The sequence below is a fragment of the Cupressus sempervirens genome, chromosome 5, assembly GCF_028749045.1.
Source record: "Cupressus sempervirens isolate cs-2001-9-10 chromosome 5, ASM2874904v1, whole genome shotgun sequence".
Taxonomy (NCBI): domain Eukaryota; kingdom Viridiplantae; phylum Streptophyta; class Pinopsida; order Cupressales; family Cupressaceae; genus Cupressus; species Cupressus sempervirens.
In genome coordinates this window covers 394,835,914-394,862,899 of record NC_143122.1, presented here as the reverse complement: position 1 = coordinate 394,862,899, position 26,986 = coordinate 394,835,914, and the positions used below count along the sequence as shown (strand labels likewise).

At 33.0% G+C, this 26,986-nt stretch overlaps 1 protein-coding gene across 1 annotated transcript; it reads right to left on the bottom strand.

Annotated features, from left to right (window-relative positions):
- Nucleotides 1-15,709: 15,709 nt before the first annotated feature.
- Nucleotides 15,710-20,015, bottom strand: LOC149556465 (amine oxidase [copper-containing] gamma 1-like). The gene is made up of 5 exons (XM_089830783.1): nucleotides 18,463-20,015; nucleotides 17,801-17,914; nucleotides 17,206-17,655; nucleotides 16,457-16,554; nucleotides 15,710-16,211 (listed from the first exon to the last, which is right to left on the bottom strand). Exons 1-5 carry the CDS (start codon nucleotides 19,750-19,752, stop codon nucleotides 16,013-16,015), a joined length of 2,151 nt encoding a protein of 716 aa, XP_089686909.1. The 5' UTR covers nucleotides 19,753-20,015; the 3' UTR covers nucleotides 15,710-16,012.
- Between the last annotated feature and the right edge of the window lie 6,971 nt (nucleotides 20,016-26,986).

The window sequence follows — 26,986 nt, the reverse complement described above, 5'->3', positions numbered from 1 at the left end:
CAATGATGTGATGAGTATTTCATTCTCAGAAGAAACAAAGGAGGAGTTCAAAATTTCTATCTTCATTGAGATTAAATTCTCCATATGTTTGTAGATTTACTAACTCAAGGATGGAATATGCATCATTCAAAATTAGTACAGAAATGAAATATTCAAGATATTTGGACTAGAAGATTCAAAACCAATTAGTACTCCTATGATTTCAAGATGCAAGCTATTAAAGGAAAATGACACAAAGGTATGGGATGAAACATTGTCTAGATCTATGATTGACAAGCTACAATATGTGGTGCACAATAGACTAGATATAGCACATGTAGTTGGGTTAGTAGCAAGGTTTTACTCTAATCCAAAAGAATCACATTTGATTTTAGTCAAGTGAATCTTTAGATATCTCAAGGGAAATGAAGAATATGAATTGTAGTATGGACATAGAGGATATTATTTCACATTAAGTGCATATACTGGTTGAGATTGGGAAGAAAATTTGGATAACAGGAATAGCACAAGTGGTGGTGCATTCTTTTTAGGTAAAAAACTTGTTTCATGGACAAGTAAGAAACGTAATCACGTATCTTAGTCTACATATAAAGTAGAGTATGTGGCTATTGCGAAAAATATTACATAGGTAATATGGATAAAGAAAATTCTAGAAAAGATATAGGAAAAGGTTGATGAACCAGTGATTATCTACTATGATAACACTAGTGCAATAAGTATATCAAAATATCCAATGATACAATCTAAGCCCAAAGACATAGATATAAATAACCATTATCTTAGAGAGAAGGTTCAAGAAAAGGAAGTGAACCTAGAATGTGCCAACCAAAGAATAGGTAGAAGAAATACTTACAAAGCCAATACCCACGGATATGATTGAATAGCTAAGAGTTAGGTTAGCAGTGATTTCCTCACCTGAACTAAACTAAAAGAAGACACAAGTTGCATCAATTCAAATACAAACATTGAATATCTTAAGATTTGAATTGATGTATGGATGCTACTCCTTAGGGGGAGCCTTTACAGAGAAGAGAGGTGTGTATTGAAGAAGCATAGGTTGAAGAACATGAAGAAGCATAATAGATAATTGATATACACTTACACCTTTGACATTGTTGTCAAAAGGGGGGAGATTTAGAAGACAACACTTCTTGAAAGAGAAGATCTAGTGGGAGATTAGGTGTAAGATACTTAAAGGGGTGAGAATGAGAAGATTGAGAAAAGAATGAGAAGATAATTTCAAGGGAGAAAGATTAAGAGATTGTTGTGATGATTTCAAGCATGAGAAGAAAAATACATGAAAGATGAGAGAAACTAAATGGAGAGATTGTGCATAAAATAAAGGAAAGAACTTGTATGAACAATGTTATACAAGGAAGTGCAGTGAAAGGAGGAGAATCATAATCTATAGAGAACTAGACATGTGAGATGAAAATAGAAGTGGAAACCTATTTTTTCCAAGTAACTAAACAAGCTTATGCAAGAAGTGAAGACAAGTAGCATGTGTTCTATGTGCTTCCATAAATGCCAAAGGAGGAGATTGTTGGCATAACTGATGAAGTAGATAGTATAAGTGATGATTTAATGATGCAAAGAAGTAATGACTTGATTGCATGATGATCATCTATTGTGTTATCATTGATATCAACTATTGACCAAGTTGTCTTAGTATGTTGCCAAGTATAATTGAATGGATATAGTTTGAGTGTGCAACTGGTGTAAAAAAAAATTGAAATGATTGGTGAAGTAATAGTACAACTATTATGAGAAGATAGTGACAATTGATAGGTGATTTGATTGGTTTATTGAATCCATGATGAATTTAGTGGAACGATCATAAGAGGATGTTCACTAGTTAGTGAAGTTGATTTAGTTACAATAGGAACCCATTGTCCTTATAGGTAAATCATTTCCAGGATGGAAAGATGACATGTGAGACAATTTTGGGTTAGACCAGTGATTGGTGAAGTTGTGATAAACATGTTGATGAAGAGTCAGACAGGTTAACAAAGGACAAGTTCATGAGTAATGATTGGTTAACTAGAATCATTGAAAGGTGTCAAGATTACAATGACTTGTAATGAATCATCTGTAATCATATGATATGGACATACATGTGGAGGTGATGTTAAATTTCCCAGTGATCAAGCTTAAGTTTGTGGAAAAGATTCTAGAAGAAGCTCATGATAGGTCAAAATGTGTTTGACATCTAACACATAATGGTATGAATTATCGGTGTGATCATGTAAGGTGGCTTATGAAATAAGATATCATCTTATATAGATTGAATTTGAATGGGATATTTAAATCCCAACGATGATTTCTTGAGTCGGTGGAAGTGGAAAAAACCAATATAACAAGTGAAAGAAGGATAGGTTTGGTGTTGTTGATCATGGTCTAGCTTGTGTGTGAATAAGTGAAAGGTGTGGTCCAACTAGAGAGAAGAGAAGGGAGTTAAGAAGAGTACAATAGCTCAAACATATATTAACATACAAATGTAGTGTTATTTCAAATATCATTCTTTTGTTGTTCCCTAATAGTACAATAGGAAAAATCTCTTAACAGGGTGGATCCTAATAGATTCTCATTGTAAATTTTTTAACATGGTGGTTCTTTAATTAGTGTTAAAGTCCTTTAACTAGGATACTCCTGATCGGGTAAAGTTCCTAATGGGACAAGAGGTAAAACACCTAACAAGGTGACACTTAACTATGTCTTTGTAAACCTCTAACAAGGTTATGCTCCTAACAAGGCATACTTTAGAAGAGCGCAAATCATTTGTGAATACTAATCCTCACTGCAGTTTTGATCCAAGTTGTGTTTTGACATAGCCAAAATATATGTGTCAAATGTGTCAAAGATTTCACGTGTTGGATGTTTTAGTTAAAGCTTTAAAGTTTTAATATTAGTTAGTTGTTTGAAAGGTGAAACAATTATTTTATTTTTTGATTACTTATTCATCCCTTGCCCTCTCCATAATATAATCAGTTGGGACCAAAATTATTACTCCTATTATTAAAGTGAGGGGGGCACTGCATAATTACTGATACCCATGACGACAGTTTGGACCATTGACATGAATTTGTGACGAATATATGTATATATATATATATGTATGTATATATATATGTATGTATATATATGTATATATATATATATATGTATGTATATATATATGTATGTATATATATGTATATATATATATATATGTATGTATATATATATATATATGTATGTGTGTATATGTATGTATATATATATATATATATATATATATATACATACATACATACATATACATATATATATAGATACATATATATATACATATATATATATATACACACACATATACATATACATATGTATATAGATATATATACATATACATATACATTTACATATGTATATAGATATATATAGATATACATACATATATATATATACATATACATATCTATATATGTATATATGTATTATATATATATATATATATATATATATATATATATATATATATATATATATATATATATATATATATATATATATATATATATATCTATACATATACATATCTATATATGTATATATGTATATATGTATATATATATGCATATATATACATATATATACATATACATATGCATATATACATATATATATACATATATATATATACATATGTATATATATGTATATATATGCATATATACATATATATACATATATACATACATATATACATATGTATATATATGCATATATACATATATATACATATATACATACATATATACATATACATATACATATACATATACATATACATATACATATGTATATATATATATATATCTATGTATATATATGTATGTATATATATATATGTATATATATATATGTATATGTATATGTATATGTATATATATATATATGTATATATATATATGTATATATATATATGTATGTATATATATATATGTGTGTATATATATATATATGTATATATATATATGTGTATATATATATAGACCATATGTCCATCTTTGTAGCCTCATTCTATCAGTAATATTTGATCAATTTTAATTTTGGTTTCAGTTATTTGGTTTTATTGATCAAATTATTTTTGGTATTTTTATATGGTTCTAGCATTGATTCTTGAATTGGTAATAGTGCTTTGATCAGTACTTTGTGTGGTATTTATAGAGATTCTATATTTTGTGATCAACTAATAATGCTCAACTTTGTTGATATATTAGTTGCATCTTGGTATACAAGAAAATGCAATGAACTATTTTTTTTGAGTTAATTTCCATGATCTCTTACAATTTATTTTAAACATGTCTCTTTGTTTACTAATCTTTATATGGCACATGATTATAGAATAGGTGCAATTGGATCACATTGTTTGATTTCAAGGTATGGTGAGTTGATATTTCATGATTGAGACATTTAGATATACTGACAAATTTATTGGAGGGGTATACTCCCAAAATATTGATTCACACTACTATATATACTAATCAGGTCTTTTTAGGTGGTTTTGAGACTGGCTTTGTAGTTATTGATAGGCAATGGGTTTTTATTCTAAATTGACATTTGTAGTGTCATTTTGTTACATGTTGTGCTTATTTTGTTGTCCTTAATTCCTCCATATGTCATCATCTTTCTTTAAAAGTGTATTATTTCCAATTATAGATTTTTTGAGATATTTGCACTATTTTTTCGTTTTCTCTTTTGTCCTCGATGCAAAAAGGAGAAGATGGGTTAGTTTTTTTCCGCTAAGGATAAAGGGGTAGTTTTCTGCTCTTGATTTTGTTGTTCTTGAGGGTATCAAACTAACTATACGGTAGTCATACTTGATGATACATTCATGATCAGTTTAAGTTTGATTGGTCATACGGATATGACCTTATGTAAATGACGCATAACATACTTGAAAGGTTGATATTTAATCAGTGCTCCTTCATGCATAACATTTAGTTATAAATGGTAGTTATAACAAACATGAAAGGTTGATGTTTAAATTAATATTCAAATCTTAAGCATTTCAACAATAAGAGTTGAGATCAATAAGTGATGAAATCAAAATCATAAGTATTTCAAACTACATCCTTGTGTATGTGTTATTGATATCTACATTGGTACAATACACATTTTGTATATACATTAGGACAATGAATCTGTATTTATAGGTTGACATATACGTTTGTTATTCTTTTTCATATTTAGTTTTATGGCTTATCATATTTGAGGCATCATGTGCAGCTATAAAAGCCTTAAAAAGGCTAAGAAAATTAAGTTTATTAGTTATCAAACATAACTATATCTTTGGTCTTCTTGAACAAATCTTATTAAAATATTATAAATTCCATGTTTGTAAAGTTGAGTGAGTGTAAAAGATGATGGAACTATTAAAACCAACACCAAATATTTTTTGGTTGGAATTGCAGTTGACATGATGAAATTGCGCATTTAAAATGGAAAATTAAAAAGTGGGATCAAAGTCTCATCGAAATAAGACATAAACATAAGGAGGTGGAAAATGGAAATAGATGAAGCACAAACTATGTCTTTGTCACCAACATGTTTGATACATTTTGTACTATTTTTTGATGGTTCATTATCTTGATTTTCCTTGAGATAGGGCACCAAAATTAGTTGAGATATTATGCTCAAAATAGAGCATGATGACAACTTGGCAGTGACTTAGATTAGTTGGAAAAATTGTTGGACTCAAGAATATCTAGCATGACATTTATTTTGCAAATTGGTCAAAATTGGGAGGAGATTTTGCCTTATGATCTCGATGTGTAACATTTTACTTTATCTTTCTCTTGTTAAGCTTTTGTGTATTTGGTGTTTTTAGTTAAACTTGTTTACATATTCATTATGTACTTTAATGATATGGCTTTGGTAAGTAATATTTTTATATTTTAAACCTTGTATGTATAGGTTTTAATATATTGTTGATATGCATACAATGTGTCTAAGGCGTATGTCAGATATGTGCATTCTATGTGTGTGTGCATCTTAGTTGGATTATCGAGTTTTGTTCTTTTCAATCTTTTGTTTGCTAATATTATGGGTAGAAGTTTGTTTGGAGTCTTTCAAACTTTTTAAAGGTTTTATAATATTCACATTACCTATTTTCCATCTTTCTTAGCTATAGCTTAGATTATGTGAACCCTAGTTAGGGTTTTATTGTAATCCCCAAGGTTGTGTTTACTATCTAATGGTTTCTTTTGGAAGTTGAAGGTTATCTTGTCTAACATAGTTTGGGTCTATCATATTTTTCTTCCTAAAGACTACTTATAAAAATTTCATTTTTTAAAGGAGCACAATTTATTTTAGTTGCAAAACAATTTTGAGAAAGATTATGCTATCTACGTTAAAATGAATTACTAGTTTTAGTTTCATTATTCTCTTTCATTGACAAATTTTTAGATCCAAAAGCATTGTGTATTATTTTTAAAACACATTCTATGTGAGTTCAATGAAAAAGAAAGAGGATTGTGTGCTTAAGGGGAAAGCATCTTTTCTTACCAGAGATATCTAGTTTGATGCATATTGAACATCAAATAGTATTAAGATTTTTAGAATCGTTATGATACAACATTGTATGTAAATTGTAGTTATATACAATGGTGGTTTGTAAGGATTCTTAGATCCATATTGTATAATTCAAAGGAAAACATACAAAGAAAAAGGTTTACTAGAACATGTTTCAGAGATATAAAATTTTGTACTGATTTTAATATGCAAATTTGGTAGAACACATAGAGTATATTGTTGTATATAGAGTGAAAAATATAAGCAATGATATGGTGCATACACTTTAGATTGAAAAATACATGTGTGTTATTGAGAGAACCAAAGATAACACTCTATTGTTTTGTAATGAATTTGCATAGAGAATTGGCCAACAAGGCATATAGTTAATCAAACAATAAAGCTAGAGAGGTATTTGTGAAATCAAATTTTCAAATGAACCATTGAGGCACTTCGAGTGGTTTTAGTCCCCAAAGGATTTCAACTCAAGACTATTACTTATGTCTAATAGAAATAGGGAATACTATGAGTTTGTTGGTGGGGGGGGAATCAGTATTCCAATACTTTTTGCCCAAATATGGATATCAGAAATAAATCTAAAGCTTGAATATATCAATGTACTAGAAAACAATAATAAGAAAAGTAAAAAGAAGGTTATAACACCATATTTTGTTAACTAAGGAACCTCTAGCCAAGGGAAAAATCCTATGAAGATGGTACCCACAAAATGATCCACTAATCAAAAGTACCATGTGAAAGGTTGTTTCCCTATTAGGAGTCTATTACACATATAAAGTGTATATGTCCTTGTTAGAGGACTTGACTTTGTTAGAGGCCTCAACTCTATTTGGAGTTGCATTACAAAATGTGAGCTCACCACTCTTACAATGATATACAACTTTACAAGTAGTATAGATAAATACCTAAATATGACTATGTCGATATCCCAAATATATAATTAGTTCTTTGTTGCTCCTTACATCTAATCATACATATAAACCTCTGATTTATTTTTATCACCAAAATACCATCTGAACAACATTAAAAAAGCTCACATATATCAATATCAAATCATAAGCATTGGCAACTTCGCTCATCCAAAAGATATGCCTTTATACAATTTTCCTTATATCCTCATGGTGGGGGGTGCGAGCATGGTTGATTATATCCTCATTGTTGCTTCTTTCCTCCACGCCATCCAAAACTTTACTAGCTCTCGTCTTCCCTTTGTTGATCATGCCCTCCTTAGCCTTTTGGTTTGTGTTTCTTCCCACCCTCTACTACCCGCCTCTAGTTACCCTACCCAGATCCGCCCCCATACCCATTTCTATTTTGAGGATAGTGATCAAGGCCTCTTCATTTTTCATTTGAGAAGATTCCTCTACCCCTCTAGCTTCATGAATCACAATCAGGTGTCCACCATGTTTCACTTACTAGCTACTGCAATTTGGGAGTCGACCCTCCTCTCTATCCCCCACTGCTCCATTCCCAACACTCCCAGATCTGTACGATGAAATACTTGTCCCATGAACCAATGGTTTGATGATGCCTATAAAAATTTTCACCACTCCTTACGCTTGGCTTTTGATACTCATTCCCCCACTTTCACTAATTTACGACTCTCTTACAAACACTTTCTTTGCCATAAGAAATGATTATTTATTGGTTCACAAGGCAGATCCCTCCATGACATGCTTATTCAGTATCCCAAATTATTTTGGCACATCATGTTCCCCTGGCATAGCCAACCCCAGTCCACCCTCGACCTTTGCCTCCTTGCCTCCCATGTCTCCATGTTGTATGACATCTTGTGTCAGCTCACTTCCCTTCTTAGCCCACTCCCCCATTGTCACTTATTCTCCACCTCCAACATTTACAAGGCCATCAAACTTATGAGATGCAGTAGGGTAGCTAATGAGGACGGTTTTTAGGCTGAACTCTTCAAGCTCGGTACCACGATCCTAGGCCCTTCTCTCTCTACATTCTTTAATAGAGTGGTTTGTTTTGGTTTTTCAAACTCATGGTTGAGACATGTTATTCACCCGATCCATAAGTCTGGGCTAGCCTTTGACCCTAGAAACTATAGGACCACCATGATTGGGCATACATTTGCCAAACTTTATGCTACAACATCGCATACTATCTTATCCAGTGAGCTTGATAGGAGGAATTGCAGGGCTAAGGGTCAAGCAAGATTTAGGGCAAACTACCAAACCATGGATCATATCTTTACACTATAGGCTATTATCGAGGAGGTTCAACACCACTCGAAGAAAGTCTACTATTGTTTTGTGGATTTTCGTAAGGCTTTTGATTCCATCCCTAGAGTGGCCCTTTTTTAGAGATAGAGATATTGGTATTTCTAAGATCTTACTAACGACTATCATGAGGTTATATGAGACAATGATTGGTAGACTCAGGACTACAAAGGGCCTCTCTGACCCTATCCAAAGCACCATTGGGATGAAGTAGGGTTGCCCCCTCTTGTCCACCTTGTTCGGGATCTACATTGATGAGCTTGAGGATTTTCTCAATGACTCCTCACTTATGGGTGATGGTTGTCATCTACACTAGGTATTGATCTCCATCCTTCTCTTTGCTGATGATGTGGTTCTTCTTGCCTCTTCTCCTAAGGGTCTTCAGAGGCTTTTGGATAGACATGCATCTTTTTGTGACATGAGACAGTTGGTCGTAAACCTTCAGAAGACTCATGTTATGGTCTTCAATAGTCTGAATACCTCACATCTCCATTTTCACTTCCAGGGTCAAGAAGTTGAGATTACATCATCTTACACATACCTCTGGGTTAAGTTTTTTGGATCTTGTTTTAGCTTGAGACCAGCTATTCAGCTTCAGATCAGTAAAGGGTTGGGTTCCCTTGCCATGCTCAAGAGATAGTGCTTCAAACACCACTTTTAGGATACATCGTGTAAGCTATCCCTCCTAGATTCCTTGGTAAGACCCACAGTGCTCTATGGTTCGGTGGTTTGGGGTCCTTCCCTTTTAGACTCGGATTGGGCCATGATCGAGCATACCCAGACTCTGCTCCTCCATCGGATTAATAGATGTCATAGATCTACCCCCCACAGTATTATTTTGGCTGAGTTTGGAGCTCACCCATTCAAGCTTACAACCATTTTTTACCTGATCTGGTTTCTCCACCATCTTCGTGGATTTGCAGACTTAACTGAAGACCAACACAAATACCCTTACTTAGGCTACTGCTCCTCAGTTGCTATTGCAGACTCTGATCCATCCACTAGAGCTCATTGTTGGTATGCTCAAGCTACTATCCTACTGAGTTCAATTGGGATTGACATTGACTGTCTCCCTCCCTACCAGTTCTCATTAGACACTCCTACTCATCAACTCCCCTCTCGACAGGAGTTGAATGGGCATGTCAAACTTGATATTTACAAGCAGTATATCCTATAGACCTGGGTGGATCCTCCAAGGGGACTATGTCCGAGGATAGCTTTCTACACTAAGCACTTCTTAGATATTCGAGATGGAATTATTGTACACCCTAAGTACTTACATAGATATTGGACACACACCCTATGTATCTCCCTTGGCTCCTTTAGGTTGGGCTTGCATGGACTCCAGATCCAGGTCGATCACCATATTGCTAGAGAGGATCGGGTCTATAGACTTTGTACCTTAGCAAAGGCAAAATTTGAGATCCATTTCCTTTTTAGATGCCCCATATATTATGAGATTAGAGGGAGATTTTATTATCTGTTTAGAGATTGTAGATCCCTCTCAGATTTTTTCAATTTCACAAATCAGCGTTGCATTGCACTCTATCTCTGTGAGTCCTTACAACTTCATGACCATACTTTGCAGCTATCATTTCCCAGGAGTCAGACCGAGTCACAACTTACTATGACCTTCTTCTTGCCCTTAGCTTTGACTTGGGGTGTGAAGCGACCATATAGTTTCCCTAACACGGGCCACTGTAGATCTGTGAGACCCCGCAAGGGATCCCTTCACCAGTGACACTCCTCTCATAGCACTCAGCTTCATCACAGGGCCTCTCGTAGCCACACAAATTAGTTGCCGTTGGACTTTTTCCCTACGAGGAAAGATACCTAATCTTTTCTAAGATGTCTCTTGCTTTCTTATTCTTTTGTTGTACTTGTTCTTTTTTCTAGACACCATTTGGTGCTCCATTTTTCTTCTTTCTTCTTGGTATAGGCTTCTAGTCCCATAGACCCACATTGTGGTCTTTTATTGGACATTAATAAAATTATCTTATCTTATCTTAAATTATCTTAACTCCTATGTTTAATTGGCCTTCTACATTATCAACATGTTACCAAAGTTTAATATTGACATCTATTAGGTGAGAGTTCATATTTAGGATGTCGTCCCTTAATTCCTAATTCCTTGAATTGACAAGCCAATCAATGCCTTATCCATAGCAACTTTGTCCCATGTACTTTGTCTATGCGATAATGGACTATCAATTGGTTAGTCACCTAAAACTTGTGCTGACTGAAAAACTAACATAAGTGACCTTAGATGTATCATGTAGACACTCCATTCTAGTATATCCCAAATTTTTAGGTCTATATCTTCTCTTAGCAAAGTTCACTGGTTAAAGCAATATGACTGTACATTATTTTCTTTACTAAAATATACCAAACCATATCTTTACCATAAGAGGTCTTATCCTTGTATAATGTTAGCATTAATGACCATCCATGATCTTACCTTGACATACTTTCCAACAGTGTCTTCTTGTGCATGTTATTCCACTATACATTTCATTATATTCCTATAATGAGGAATGAAGAAACTTCTTTCGACATTGTAATTAATAGTTTTGGAGCTATTGAAATTTTATATTCAACCTTTCTAGTGTAGCACTATGAGAAATAGTTGAATGTAGAGTTTCCTTGAATGATGCCAAGTGGGAGGTGTTTGGAGGTTGTTCACATATACATGCATTGCTATGGTGGAGGCAAAGAGGAGAATAGAAGTGGTTGTATTATAAGAACATTTATTGTTGATAATCAAAGCTTGACCTCTTTTCTTGGTGGAATTTCTTCTTGCAAGAGTTTGTCCACATAAAACCTATGTATTGTGTTGATCTTATGTTGCTTATTTATGCCTTATTGTTGCTATCTTTTGCTGAATTTTTCATTATTAATTTCTCTTATTAGCTCACATAAGATAGATTTATTAGGCATGACATATTGATTGATTTTGTCATCATTAGGAAAATGTATCCAATCATGACTTTCCACATTAATGCAACTTAGTTTTCGAATTGATATATGAGTTTAATATTTTCATCTTGTAGCTATTTAATTTTTCTAATTCATCTTTTGAAGTTAGTTTACACCGGCAATGAGATATTTGTTAATTGGCCATGTTTTTTTTATATGGTTAGTTCAAAATTGAGTTTGTAGAAGTTAGTTTACATTAACAAAGAAATATTTGATAGTTGATTGTGTTTTGTTTTTTTGAGTAGTTCAACATGGAGTTTGTTTAAGTTAGTTCACACTGACAATGAAACATTTTTTAATTGATCATGAATTCTTTATTTAGGTAGTTCCAGAAGGAGTTTGCATGAGTTAGTTCATACAATCAATGAAATATTTATTAATCGATAATGATTTCTTAATTTAGATAGACTAGCATGGAGTTTGTATAAGTTACATTGACAATGACACTTGTTAATTGATTACAATTTCTTTATTTGGGTATGCTAACATGGAGTTTGTATAAGTTTGTTCACATTGACATTCAAACATTTGTTAATTGATAGCGATTTCTTTATTTGAGTATTCCAACATGAAGTTTGTATAAGTTTTAGTTCACACCAACAATGAGAATTTTTTAATGAATATTAATCTCTTTATTTGAGTAGTCCAACATGGAGTATGTATAAGCTAGTTCACATTAACAATGAAATATTTGTTAATTGATCATGATTTGTCTATTTGGGTAGTCCAACATGAAGTTTGTATATGTTTTTTAATTCACACCAACAATGAAACATTTGTTAATTTATCATGATTTTTTTAAAATCTCCTACAAGAGTTTGAATTATAGAGTAGAGAATAGGTACCATTCTTGAACTATCTAAAATTCATTTATTACATTAAGTGTTTGTTTTGATACAAAAATAAGTTTATAATGCCTTTATTTGTCAAATGAGAAGCAATGTCCTTATTTCTTTATAATGTCTATACCACCTTGATTGGGAATTTTTTTTTTAATCAATTTTTTTTCATTGTAAGATGAAGTTGTGGATTTAACGAAGTATAACAGACTTGGATTAAAATTTGACTCTACAACTTTTAGAGCAAGTGGAAAGGTGAAAATATTCATAGAGTTGACATTACACATTTTGGTAGGTCCATCTATGTGTTTATTTCATGGACTTTGCCATTAAACCATGTACCTTTGGCCAATTGTACAACATTTTTTTCCACAATTTATAAAAATGCTTTTATTTTTTAATCATAAGATAAAGTTGTGGATTTAACAAAGCACACATAGGCAGACTTGCAACTAAAATTTGTCCTATACTTCTTTCATTGTATGATTAAAAGGTAAGAATGTTTATGGATCTCAAATTGAACATCTTGGAAAGTCCTTATTAGACATGGGTGTAGTCCTCATAATTGGATTGCTTTCGAAGAAGTTTGTTGGGTAAAGTTCAAAAGCAGAAGAGATTGTTGGCATGATTGGGTAGTCCTCTTAGCAAGGAAGATAATGGAAGCCCATTAATGTGTACCACAAGACAATGTCCTTTTTCTCAATTAGGCAATCCCTGAAACACGTAATCATAAATAGCTTCACATAAAGATTGGGTCCTTTTTATAAATTGAATCAGATCAAGTTTGGTTGATTCAAATTAATTATAAATATGGGGAAATTGAGATATCTTCAAATGTGAATAATCATCTAGAGTTCATGCAATCGGAAAACCTTCAAATTGAATGAGATTATTTTTTGGTTTGTATGCATGATTATACTCCAAAGAGATAAATATTTTATTTTGAATATTGATCATGAATAGGTGTTATATAGTGTATGATTATAACATTAATTTCTATATAGTTGATGTTATCATCTTTTAACCTCTCTCTTGGTTGTAGAATCTAGATGCAACAAGAAATAATGGGATGGGGATGATGCTTTGATGTTGCATATTCAGAAGGAGGTGTTCAACTTTAGAGGGAGGATATTGTCACAATTTTATTGCATTGATCAAAGTAGTCTTTGATTGATCTATATGATAAGTTGATGTTAATTTAATCTCTATTGGTTGTAGGATGCAACAAAAATAAAATTTAAGAGAAAAATATTGTAGTCTCAAAGGGAGGCTTCATCAAGAGGTTGTATTTATGGAATCCCTATTATTCTTATACATAATGTTAATGTCTGGTATTGTAGAATTTGAGGCTCTTGTTGGAAAAGAGTTTTTAGCTGGGATTTGCTTTCTTGTTGGATTTTGAGACTCTTGTTGGAGAAGAGTTTCAATTGTTATTTTATGATTTATTACTTAATAAAATTAATAATAATTATAACCACAACATGATAACTCTTTCACTTATGAGAGATTCATAGTGAACATTATGTAGAGAGAGTCTATGATGTCATCATGTTGAGAGATTATGTGATGGGAGTTAGAATTTATGTTGAGAGAGTCCATAAGTGCATCATGTTGAGAGAGTTTGTGATAAAATGTTAGTTGTAAATCTTACTAACTTGTCATGTAGAGAGATTCCATGACAACATCACATTGGGAGAGTCCATGATGAAAGTTGATTGTGATTCTTGTAGGTTTGTCATTCCATGACAACATCTTGTTAAGTGAGTTCATGATCAAAGTTGGTTGTGATTTTTGCAGGTTTGACATGTTGAGAGATTCTATAACAACATCACATTGTGTGAGTTTGTGATGAAAACTGAATGTGAATTTTGTGAGATTTTCATGTTGAGTGATTCCATGATTATTAGTTATGAATAATTATTTTCATGTTGAGGATTCCATAAATTTTATAGGATTTATGTGAATATATTTTATCATTAACATTTTGGTTGCAACCTTTTGTGATTGTTCATCTCCCTCTCTCTCTCTCTGTCTCACACACACACACATTCTCTCTCTCTCTCTCTCTCTCTTAGAGGGAGTGTTGAAGATTGTAGCTGCGATAGATATTTTTATCTTTGAGTGTTAATCTCCTTAAGTTGAAAAAGACATTTATGATAAATTATAATATTAAATATTAAGATGTGTCTTTGAAAATGCGTTTGAGACATGAAAATATGAAGAGTTGTATTTGGAAGTAAAGAGTCATATTTTAGGAAACTTGAGAGACCTTCGGTTGTAATGTGAAGAGTATCTCCTCTTGCTATATATATCGCCTCAAGCAAAGGACATTGTTCACTTGAATTTTATCATCAATAAAATTATCTTTTGTTGTGTGGATGGATTTTTCTCTTCATTCTCGAAGGGTTCCTAGGGCAATTTCTAGTGGTCATTGTATTTGATTTACTTCTTCCTTATGGTTGTTTATCATCTTAATTCTTTGGGCATATATCCAACAAGGATAGACCAACATGGAGTTTGAATAAGCTACATTAACAATGAACACTTGTTAATTGATCATGATTTCTTTGTTTGGGTTCCAAAATGGAGTTTTTATAAGTTAGTTCACATTGACATCCAAACATTAGTTAGTTAATTGTGATTTCTTTATTTGGATATTCCAACACAAAGTTTGTATAAGTTTTAGTTTACATGATAATGCAACATTTGTTAATTAATCATGATCTCTTTATTTGAGTAGTCCAACATAAAGTTTGAATAAGCTAGTTCACATTAACAACGAATCATTTGTTAATTGATCATGATTTGTTTACATGGGTAGTCTGACATGGAGTTTGTAATATTTTTGAACTATCTAACATTGATTTATTACATAACGTATTTCTTTTTCCTGAAAAATAAGTTTGTAAGACCTTTATTTGTCAAATCAGATGCAATGTCCTTATTGAAACTATGTCTGTAAGACCTTTATTTGTAAAATCAGAAGCAATGTCCTTATTTTTTTATAATGCCTATACCACCTTGATTGAGAATTTGAAAATAGTTTTTTTTTTCACTGTAAGATGAATTTGTGGATTTAACTGAGTATAAATTAACAGACTTGAATTAAAATTTGACTCCTCTACAACTTTCAGAGCAAGTGTAAAGGTGAAATTGTTCATGGGGCTGACATTACACATATTGGAAGGTCCATCTAAGTGCTTATGTCATGGACTTTGTCATTAAACCAAGTACCTTCGACCATTTGTATAACATATTTATCCACAATATAAAAATGTCCGTTTTTTATCATAGGATAAAGTTGTGGATTTAACAGACTTACCTTAAATTCGGCTCCTATACTTCTTTCAGTATATGATGAAAAGGTGAAAATGTTCATGGAGCTCACATTGAACATGTTGGAAGGTCTTTATGAGACATGGGTGCAGTCCTCATAATAGGATTGCTTTCAAAGAAGTTTGTTGGCTTCAGTTCAAAAGCAGAAGAGACTGTTGGCATGATTGGGTAGTCCTCTTGGCAAGGAAGATGATGGAAGCCCATTGTGTACCAGAGTACAATGTCCTTTTTCTCAATTGGGCGATCCCTGAAACACAAAATCATAAAGAGCTTCATATAAAGATTGGGTCCCTTTTATAAATTGAGTCTGATAAGTTTGGTTATTAAAACTTAATAGAAATTTGGGGAAAGTGATTCTTACATTTGAGATTTGAGTAAGTTCAATTTATAGAAACTAATTCAATGCAATTCAATCTATAGATATAAATTAATCTGTTTGTGTCCATGAAAACCTCGCTGTAAATGTATGAATTCCATGGTATTCAAACTTACCTGTCAGACCACGTAGCCAGAGTATCATCACCTTGGCTTTGATAAGAATACAGCCCACCAGCCCACTCCTCGCTACGGTTGTATGGAGTTATCCATATCTAATACATGAAAAAGTGTTCAGCGCCATCAAGCGAGGTAGATTCGGACTTAATGTTTAGTTTTGATTCTAAATAAACTTCAACAGAAACAATGGACAAAAATAGGCATGGCCAACTACTGTGCACAATTTGGTTTTGCCCACATATACCAACATTAATTTCAAAAAAAAATATAAGAGATGAAATTCAAAGTCTGATTGGGTTCATCCCATAGTGTTTTGGTTTTATGATGGTGATATTGTTGTGACCATAAAGGTTCAAACTCCTGTTGGCTCATTGTGATCACGGTTTTGTACCATCAACAGTCTAATGTGCTAGTATGTTTGAGCATTGGTATTGATAATTGGGAATGAGGTTCCTTGTTTGTGACCTCACTGATTCATAGCTCTAGGTCCAAAGCATTTCATGTTTCATGTATCGGAAGGGTGTCATGCCAGCATCACTGGTCACCTTCAATGCTCTAATGTGCTAGCAGGTTTGAGCATCGGTATTGATAATTGGGGATGAGGTCCCTTGATTGTGACCTCACTGATTCATAGCTTAGGTCAAAAACCTTTCATGTAAGGGAAGGGTGTCGTGCCAGCATCACTGATTACTGAAAAAGTTCGCCAATATTTAAAAGAAAAATGAAATTCGAAGTCTGATACAGACCTGGTTGTTAGTGAAGGAACCTCGGAGTTGAGGAGGATCATTGTGATCAAGCAAGCTTGCAGCTGTGCCCCCAGGGACAATTTTGTATCCTACTGGATTTCCTATCTTTGTCTTCCTCAATGGATTGATCATATGAAACTCGGATGGATGATAGAGGTTCAGCTTAATTTGAGCATCCTTCTCTGTTTTGGCAATGTGTCTCTCTGCTGTCCAGAAACTTTGCCTTGGAGTTGATCCATCCTTCACCCTATGCTTCGCCATCTTCACCTGAACAAAGGAGTTGTCTCTACCATCAATATCCATGTCCAAGTAGAATGTCAAGAAATGGTCATGGATAACACCAATTGTGTTCTCAGCAAGCATAGTTCCATGAACATCAACTTTGGAACTGATCTGATTGACATTCTTGTAGTTTGTCCCTTTGACCATCAAAATCCCTGATAGCTCCGTCTGTATCCAAAATAACATGGCTTGTCATGCTACACAGTTTGAACTTAGATTAAAATTCAGCCAAACAGTAAAACCACATCCTTTGATCATTTATTTTTACAACAGTCAAATTGCTTCTTTGTGAAAAGAAATCCAACTTGCCTACCTTGACTCTGATTAGACCATCTGTCTGAAATTCCCAATCCAAAATATAATCATAGTTCCCCAGAGATGGTATCATACGAACTACTAAGGTCACCTTTGGTCTAACCTCTCTAATCTGCACCATAATTAATTTAAAATTTAGAGACCCAATAGAAATTTGCCAATTCAAAAAAAAGCACAAGCGTCTTTTTTATGCTCTTTCTTCTTAAGCACCCAAAACTGAAACTATACCTTAATGAAGGAAACTATAAGCAACATTACATTACTCTGAAAAATGTAGTAAAAATGCTAAAATCAATACAATAAATAAGGTTTATATAGAGTCACTGATATTTCTGGATTAGATTGTGGTCTTTAGCCATCTATCTATTCTGATAATGGATCATAGAGTGTGATCTGTAACATTGATACAAAAAATTGCCCCACAATCTAACCTAGAAACAACAAGTATAGTTATAGATTATAAAAATTTAATACTACTGAAAGTATGTATTTACTAGTCAAAACTGATCTGGGGGTAGGCAAGAGCCTATAACACAACAATCAATTAATTGTGAACCTCTTATCTTAGAGATCTTGAGTTCCAGTCTACTCGAGCTTAACACATCATAATAACTAATCTCAAACAAATAATAATAAATAATCTAGACTTCAGCCCATTACCTCCATATCTGTGATTGGACATTCTGTGTGACGCCATCCAATATCCCCTGCGTACCTCTCAAATATGCAAACCATATTAGACCTTACATAAGGTGTACCATCAGCAAGAGCAAAGATCCCATCCATGTAGTAGGCATTCCTGGGACAATCATTCAGGGGATCAAGAGGCATTGCATTAACTCCAAGTCCAAATTCACCCGCATCCATATAGGTTCTATAATACCAGCCATCACTGGGATCCATGTAAGGCACAAACAACTCAGACAAGAAACCCTTGTACAAAACCCTCCTCATTTTCCCACTATCTGGATCCTTAAGATTTGCTTCTGATATTATAACTCCAGCTCGAGGATCAGGTTTAACATGGAACTCCCAACTTCCCCACTTGACCGTATGACCATCAACTTTAAAGCTTGGACCTTTGGGCTGCTCAAGGGAAATGGGATTCAAAGGGGGTAACAAGGGATACTTTTGGGCAGAAAGCCTATAATCTGTACCTTCTGCTTTTGGTACAGCTATATATTTCTTACCATCTATGATTTTGATCACCTCTTTGGAATCAATATCAGTCAGAACTACGAGACCCTCAATTGGTCTCATATAGAAGTTCATAGTTCCCACCATTGAATAACACTGGATTTTCACCAGTCTCCTGCCTTCTTCAGCCAAACCAAACCAACCTGAAGAAAGAGTCAAGCAAACGAGGTCACTGACATTGAACCCTCGGTTTGTTATAATTTCTACAAAGTTCTTATTTTGCATAAGCACACCAAGGATTGGTTTCAACTCCTCGATTGTCACAGTAGGATACCCACTTTTGTGATTGATTTCATTAGCTACAATCTCGCCTGATTCAAGGTCTATAATAAGTTTATGGGAATAACCATCAAAGAAAGCAATTACTGAAGCTTTTCTGTTAGGAAGGCTCTGCCCTACTTTCCAATTAAGTACTACTTCTTTCAAGGGTTCTTCTAAGACTACAGAATGAAGTGGAAATTCCTTATGTTTGAAAATAGAAGACTTTCTGAGAATGCTCTGAGCTTTTTTTATTTCTTGAATGGTAAGAGGGTCTAGAGGATGTTTTGCAACTTCTTTCTCAGCATCCTCTGTATTGTGCTGATGATCGGGCTTGTTTGTGTTCATGAAACCACCATTTTCGCTCCTACTTCTACCATCTTGATTGTTCTTGAAACCTATTAATGGAAAAGGTACCCAACCGTTGAGAAAATGCAGCAGCAACAATGCTGCCATGAGAAATAGCAGGGTTCTGAGATGAAAGGGGACATTCATGGCTTAAAGCTCTATAAACCAAGGAAAACATTACAGAAGTCAAATTAGTTTCGCTAAGTGTTTATGATTGTCCTCCTCTTATCTTGGGACGGCTATTCAGCGGTGGATCAATCCAGTTTGTTCCCCGTCATAGTGTATGTGATTTGAACCAGTAACTTCAGATCAAGGTACCATTTTTTTGGTGTCAAACCACTGATTTTTTTCCACAAGACATCATTCAGAAAGCGATATGAATGAATCTACACCAAATACATTTTAATGCCAATGCGCCAAAAGTAAAATTCCCTATACCAATCTTATTTATTACAGAATTATTATTATTTTATTTTAATAAATGGTTACATGTCCCTTTGTAAAAGTCGGTACTTGTCCTAGTCAAATACTATTGCATTCACTTTCTCTTGAGAAACACTTCATCATTTTTTTCATTTGTATAGTTTATATAATGTTCAAATTTATATTTTTATTTAAAATAAAAATAATAAAAATAATATATTTGCACTCTCATTGGTTCAAACCAATTTGTGTTATAAGGATGCACGCTTTTCTCAGAATCACTTCCTCCACATTCCATGATTTTCGTCACAAAATTTGTTTCCAACCAATTTTAACTATGGTCTAAGTTTTTTTATATTTTCTATATTCTACTACACAAATGCTAAACTTGGTAATAATTTTTTATTTACATATTATAGTATTATACCATTTTAATCTTTGTATTTCAGCTTTTTCGCTTAGTCTAATTGATTAAGAACCAAGGACTGAGGGGTATCCATTCCGCCAAATTCGCCCAAGGCACGATCCTGGCCTCATCCCTTTTAGATGTTGGGGGCTTTGCACTTAGCTAGACTTGATCTCAGGTGGGCTCTTTGTGAGCCTTTCAACTTCACTAGTAGACCAAGGGCCCTTTGACTAATTTTTTTTTTTTAAATGCACTCCCCACTCAATATTGGTTAAAATAAAATATCATTTCTAATAACAACAATGTATTTTACACAATTTTAAACTATGACATCGAAGAATAATTAGGTTTTCTATCATTTTATATTCAGGAATTATTTTTTAACATATTTTAAAATTGTAATATCTAATATGATTATTTTTAAGAAAATTATATTTTTAATTTACTTAGTAAATACATTACTTCATTAAAGATTATAAAGAAAATGAATAGTTAGATCATAATTTTATTTATTTAAGTCTACCACAAACTCAATATTGTTTTAAAAAAATATCAATTTTATTTATTAGGAAACAATATTATCTTTTAGTAACATATATGTTTGGCTTTTGATTAATTTGAATTAAAAAATAATAATAAAATTAATTTTAAATTAATAAACACCAAAAAAGTTGAAGTTTGATATTGGAGTTAATGATCCAATTTTGTGAAATCTTTAAAATAAATTATTTATAGTATAATCTATAGTAAATGTCACAAATTATTTGAATCACTAACAATTTATTTGATATAATTAACAAAGGGTTAAAGACTTATTGTAATGATCCAATAGTGTTATTGTTTAATACAAAAGCATAACAAATTTTAACTATTTATATTTTTATGTTATACTTACAATTTATTACATGTATGTTTAACTTCTTTTTATTTCACTTTTTATAATAATTCTTTAATTTTTAAAATAATAAATATACCATGAAAAAATTTAGTGGTTGTGATTTTTGAGGTCAATATTTGTTCCACCTCACAATGTCCAACACTAAAGTAGTACTTTATGTAATATTTTTCTATTTATATATTTAACTTATGAACAAATAATATATTAGTATTTATGAACACATGAATTATATTACATTAAAAATATTATAAAATCAGTTTATATTGAATAAGGACAATACAAATACAATTAACTACAAGGCAAGTACAAGCCACTATGTGGCACTTGTTAGATGGTTGTATTTGGTCTTTTGTATTATTTTTGCATCACTATCAAGATTTCAATTTCCAGAGCTACTTTATAAGATTAGAAGTATACAATCTTTCAATCTTTTGGTTTTAAATTCACATCTTAAAATTAGGTGAATAGTTATGCCATTGAGTGCATATATAGAACTCCTAATAATTGCAATAAATGTTAGCATGCATCAAAGACCACTCTTTCTATTCATATACATCTCATAAACTCAATTTATTTTTCATGAACTTTTACTTAAGTCCCAAGGCTACAACTGGATTGCTCGCTACAAGGATTACTTGATAAGTATTTGTCATTCTAAATGTATATGATCCTCAAGTTATTTGCATTTTAAGATTACAACAATTCATGCCCATACCATGAGGAGGATACTTAATAATATGAAATATACAATCAAAGTCATTTGCATAACAATTTGCAACTTCAATCCAATGGTTGGGTCATGAGAAATAGCAATCATCGACTATTGTAATTTTTGTGATTCACTCTATTTTTTTTTCCTAATTCATTTATCCAAATTTCTCTTCCATGCTCATATGTGTATTCTTGGATAGGACTAGCCAACCATCTTTATGAGCTTAAAAGATAAATAAAGTTAAGGTAACTTAATTCATGTTGAGTGGCCAACTTAACTATAATGAGCTAGTAATGAAGATAGTCTACATTATTCAAAGATTGTTGAGTTCTATAGGTTGAGTGTTCAAACCATGCATGTTATCAATGAAATAATGATGCTTAGTTATAATTTTTTTAAATAATGGTTACAAATAAGTACAATTGTGACATCTCATCCCTATCTATAGTTTATGTTATGATCAGTTGGAATGATCCTACAAAATGTTGATTTGACCCACAAAACATGTATAGACTATTCTATCATTCAAGTGTAGTGACATATCCACAAAACCTAATAATAATGTCATCTATAAATTCTCCTCAAGTGAATATAGGCCATCATATTTATGATGCTCAACACTTGTAGAAAGACTAATAGATGTAAACACCTATACAATAACTGAATGATCTCTAGGTGGATCAAATTGTGTAATATGCCAACTAGGTGATAAGAATGTTGTAAAGGTCTTGAAGTGAAACTAGATCTTGATTTTGAATGACTAGCACTACACACATATGTACTAACCTCATGTAAAGAGATCCCTTCATCTGATGCACTAAAAACATATGCCTCTAATAGGTCATTGGCCAAATAAATTGTTAGACTATCTCTTGTAATGCTATCTACATTGACAAATGAAGGGATTCTTATTACAACATAAGAATCATTAGGTAGCAATGATTTGGATCATGGATGATGCATCAAATATTGGGTCACATCATCTTAGAAGCCTCAATTACAATATCATCAATTGTTTCCCTTTAGGAAGCAACAAACTAGTGTATCCATGGATGGAGGGACCTCAAAGAGATACGTCCAAGTGTGCAACAAGATTAAACACAATGGAAAATAATAAAGGATTAAGAAAACAATGTCAAATCCTCTTTCACTCAACTAGAAATCAAATTACAATCAATTTGTAAAATCATGCCTTCAAACATGTTAGGTTACAACAAGCCCTCTTAATTACAATCCTTAATATCCTTCAAAATCTACTCAAGAGATACATTACAATATATAGGCATCATTCTCCAAGAATAAGGAACATATTGCAACAAATAGGTATGATTCCAAATCATAAGGAACAAATCACATAAACCATGTGAAGATTAGAGAACTAAGATCTAGGTCCACATATGATCCAAGAATATAGAAATGTGTGCTATTGGTGATTTTTTATTATAGATTTCCATCACAAGACCAAATTCCATGAACAGGTCCAAGAATAGGCAAGAACATGCTCCATGAGAGATTATAAATCATAACTCAAGCAACAATGATCCAAATGAGTTGCGGAACTAGGAATGTGATCCAAGATAGGTCCTAATTATAATTTGATCATCACATATGCTAACTCAAATAATTTTTTCAAGGGTGAAATGGAGACCCTTTAATAGGATGTAGGCCTCCACTTAACTCACTAAAACATTTAAATATAGGGAAATGGAGAATCTCCAAATATGTTTCCTTCTTGAACCCAAATCAGATTAGTAAGGCCCAAGTGAAGGAAGGGATGCCAATATTGAATATGAATTGTGTAAAGGAATGTAAAATAGGGAAATACTCTCTTTAGCTTATATGTGATAATGTGCGTGCAAAATTGAACTAATTGACTAAGTAATATAAATCTAGATGTTAAGTGTATACAATCAATGCAATTAAGATACACAATTATGCTAAATTTATGAATTGAAATGAAAGATAGAAGAATCACCTTGAAATGTGTAGAGGAAGTTGTGTTTTAGCTCTGAAAAGTGTGAGTCCCAACCTATAGCTAAAAATCTAACTACATATCCCTAAACATAATTAAAAACCCATAAGCTAATTTTCCAGCTGAGGAGTAGATAATAGGTTGACTTAGTGGTAATCATTTTGGAACAATTCCTGTGATCTCACCGTGTTCCTAGGCACTATAGAAAAGTCGACATAGATTTGTTAGAAAGCTTGTAGGGAGTTATTTCTAGATCTGCATTGAAAATTTTTCTATCATACTCTTGCACACATAAAATTAAGGTTTTTATTGTTAGGTGGATGAGGGCCTACCTTGGTCAAGCCCTAGATTAAGGAATCAACCTTTAATTGATAAATGTATATGTATGTGAATGAAACAAGATAAATGTAAGTATTCACCTTGCTTGTGAAAACCCTTGTCAATAAGGATTTTGCCTTGTTGTATTTTGTTGTGGTATGTAAATGTAGGATATCTCCACAAGTTACAATGGATCTATCATAACCACATCATGGAACCATGGATGTAACTATGGATCAATGAAGAATATAATCAATGTCTTAATGTAGATCTCCTCCCTTGATAGCCAACAATATGCTAGATCTTGAAGAGGAAATGCTCACAAAGAATTCTTCAATTCTTGATGAAAACTCCTTTACTTGAATGCCTCCAATGCCTTGATTGCAAAGTGTAAGTGTAGCTTGCATGTATGTGAGATATATATTAAAGTGTAGGATACAAAATGAAGCCTCCAAGTCTCCTTATATACCTCTTTTTGGCTAGAAAAACAATACAAGCTAACTAGAGAGTGAGAGTTAATTATTTGGAACTTGAGACTTTTGGGCTTTGTACCTCACAATCACTAGAGAAGAGGTTGACGCAGGTCGACTTCTTCTAGACTAGGTGACCTAGGTTGACCTATTATTAGAGAAGGGAAGAGACATGCCTCAAAAACCTCAAGAGGAATGCAAGTGGATTTGGGAAAAGGTAGAAGAAAATAAGAGAGAGAGAGAGGGCATCGAGCACATATCCATCCATAGTCTAGAAAGTCATTGTGAGACATTTGCTAAAAGATCTTAAAAGATGGGTGCATCCATTTTAAGATGGTGCATTTAGCCCCCACTTTAGTAAGAGTATGAGTTGCTTCCAACTCACAATAAAGCAAATCAAAATAAAAGAGTTGATCTTATCTTGACTTAGGAGAGAAAAAAATCATCAAGCCCCCAAGGGACTTGAGTCTTCATCATCACAATAAGAGAGATAGTGCTACAAAAGAGGTTTAGTTACTTTCCCAATAAGGTATGTGTGCCTTATTGTGAACTACACAAGAAAAAAAAGGCGAAGGGGGGGAGGATGGGGCGGTGGCCTCTATAGGAGATGGTGTTGAATGGTCTAGCAAGTGTGTGTAACACTAGTCAACCCATAGAAGATGAATATAATGTTCTAACAAATGTGTGTGGGATGCTAGTCAATCCATCAAAGGACCCACCTTCAAGGGAACTCGATGTCCCAAAAAGAAGAATGACCCTGACATAAAGATGTGTGCATCCTTAAGGGATCAAAACAAGACCAGGCTTTCTAGAATGTCAATAGTCCAAAGAAGGATCAAAAGCAAGGATCGGACCTCCCAAACTACTAGTAGTTTGTAGAGTGATCCAAAGGGATACAACCCCCAAGAATTGTCAATAGTTCAAGGAAACTAAGAGTGCACGAAAATAAAGAGAGGATAACCTAGAAATCATACCAAACATAAAAGGATAAAGTACTCTAAGCCATTCTTAGGATCAATATTTTCTACCCCATGATAAAAAGAGATGAGTGAAGTGTATTGTAACACCCTGCCAAGGGATCCAAAAGAATTAACCTAAAGTTTTACTAAGTTTGCCAAACATTTAAAAAAAGAGAGAATAACATACACATCAAACACAAAGTAGCAGAAGCAAAACATACAATCACACGTAAGAAAACATAACAGATTACATTCCTTAAAGATCCCAAGATGTTAAATCACATTTAAATTTAAATAATACTAAGTCTAATAAATTCCACATTCACATGAAAGAATAATTATAAATCCAAGTCCATTTAAACAATATACATTTGTTCTGAATGCCACTTGACAATAAAATTTGGAATGGTCAATCATCTTTTGTACATGTCATAGGGCATGAAAGGCTAAAATAATATACATTTATAGAATAGATACATCATCCCTTTTGGATCCATGAAACAAAGTACAATACAATACATTAAGTAAAGATCATCCACCATAAAGATATAACCATCCATCATAATATACAAGAATAGAATGAAAGGAAATATAGACAAAGAACTCTAGCCACGTCATGAACAGAAGGATCTCAATGGTAAGAGTAAAAAGCACTACCACTTGACTATGTGGTAACCCAAAAAGGCTCACTCCCACTGCACTAAGGAGAAAATCTCAACTCCCAAATAGGATATCAATCCAAAAAATCAAAAGAAATATCCATGTCCAGGAAACCCTAAAAGTAATCCAACTCAAAGGTTCCAAGATAAATTGACATCTAGACCGAGAGGCAAACATAAACATGTAGGAAACCTACTATGTAAGTGGGCAAGTGTCATCACATGAATCAACGCTAGAGTTACCCTAGCAATCTAACTTGACCCCGGCCCCCTAGTGACTCTATGTGGCACTAGTATCTTTTTGTACTGACAAAGCATACTAACGATGCATAATCACAACCAAGTGTTCTCTCTACTCCCATCCTAGTCTGTACTAGCACTCGAGGCATGGGCGAGAACATACGAAGAATCTTATTAGGTTCATTTTACTCTCATTTAGTGTAGTGTTTTCACTTATTAAATAACTTACAACGGGTTACCTTGGTAGCCACTTAGGGCCCCGACGTCCATTGCAAGCCACTTTCCGACATTACATATAGATAACCTACCATAAGCTCATAAAAG

Coding starts and splice junctions, on each gene's coding strand:
- LOC149556465 (XM_089830783.1), bottom strand. CDS start 19,752: ATGAATGTCCCCTTTCATCTCAGAACCCTGCTATTTCTCATGGCAGCA. Junction 17,656..17,800: donor ATGGTCTAATCAGAGTCAAG/GTAGGCAAGTTG, acceptor TTTTGGATACAG/ACGGAGCTATCAGGGATTTT. Junction 16,555..17,205: donor GTTCCTTCACTAACAACCAG/GTCTGTATCAGA, acceptor TTCATGTATTAG/ATATGGATAACTCCATACAA.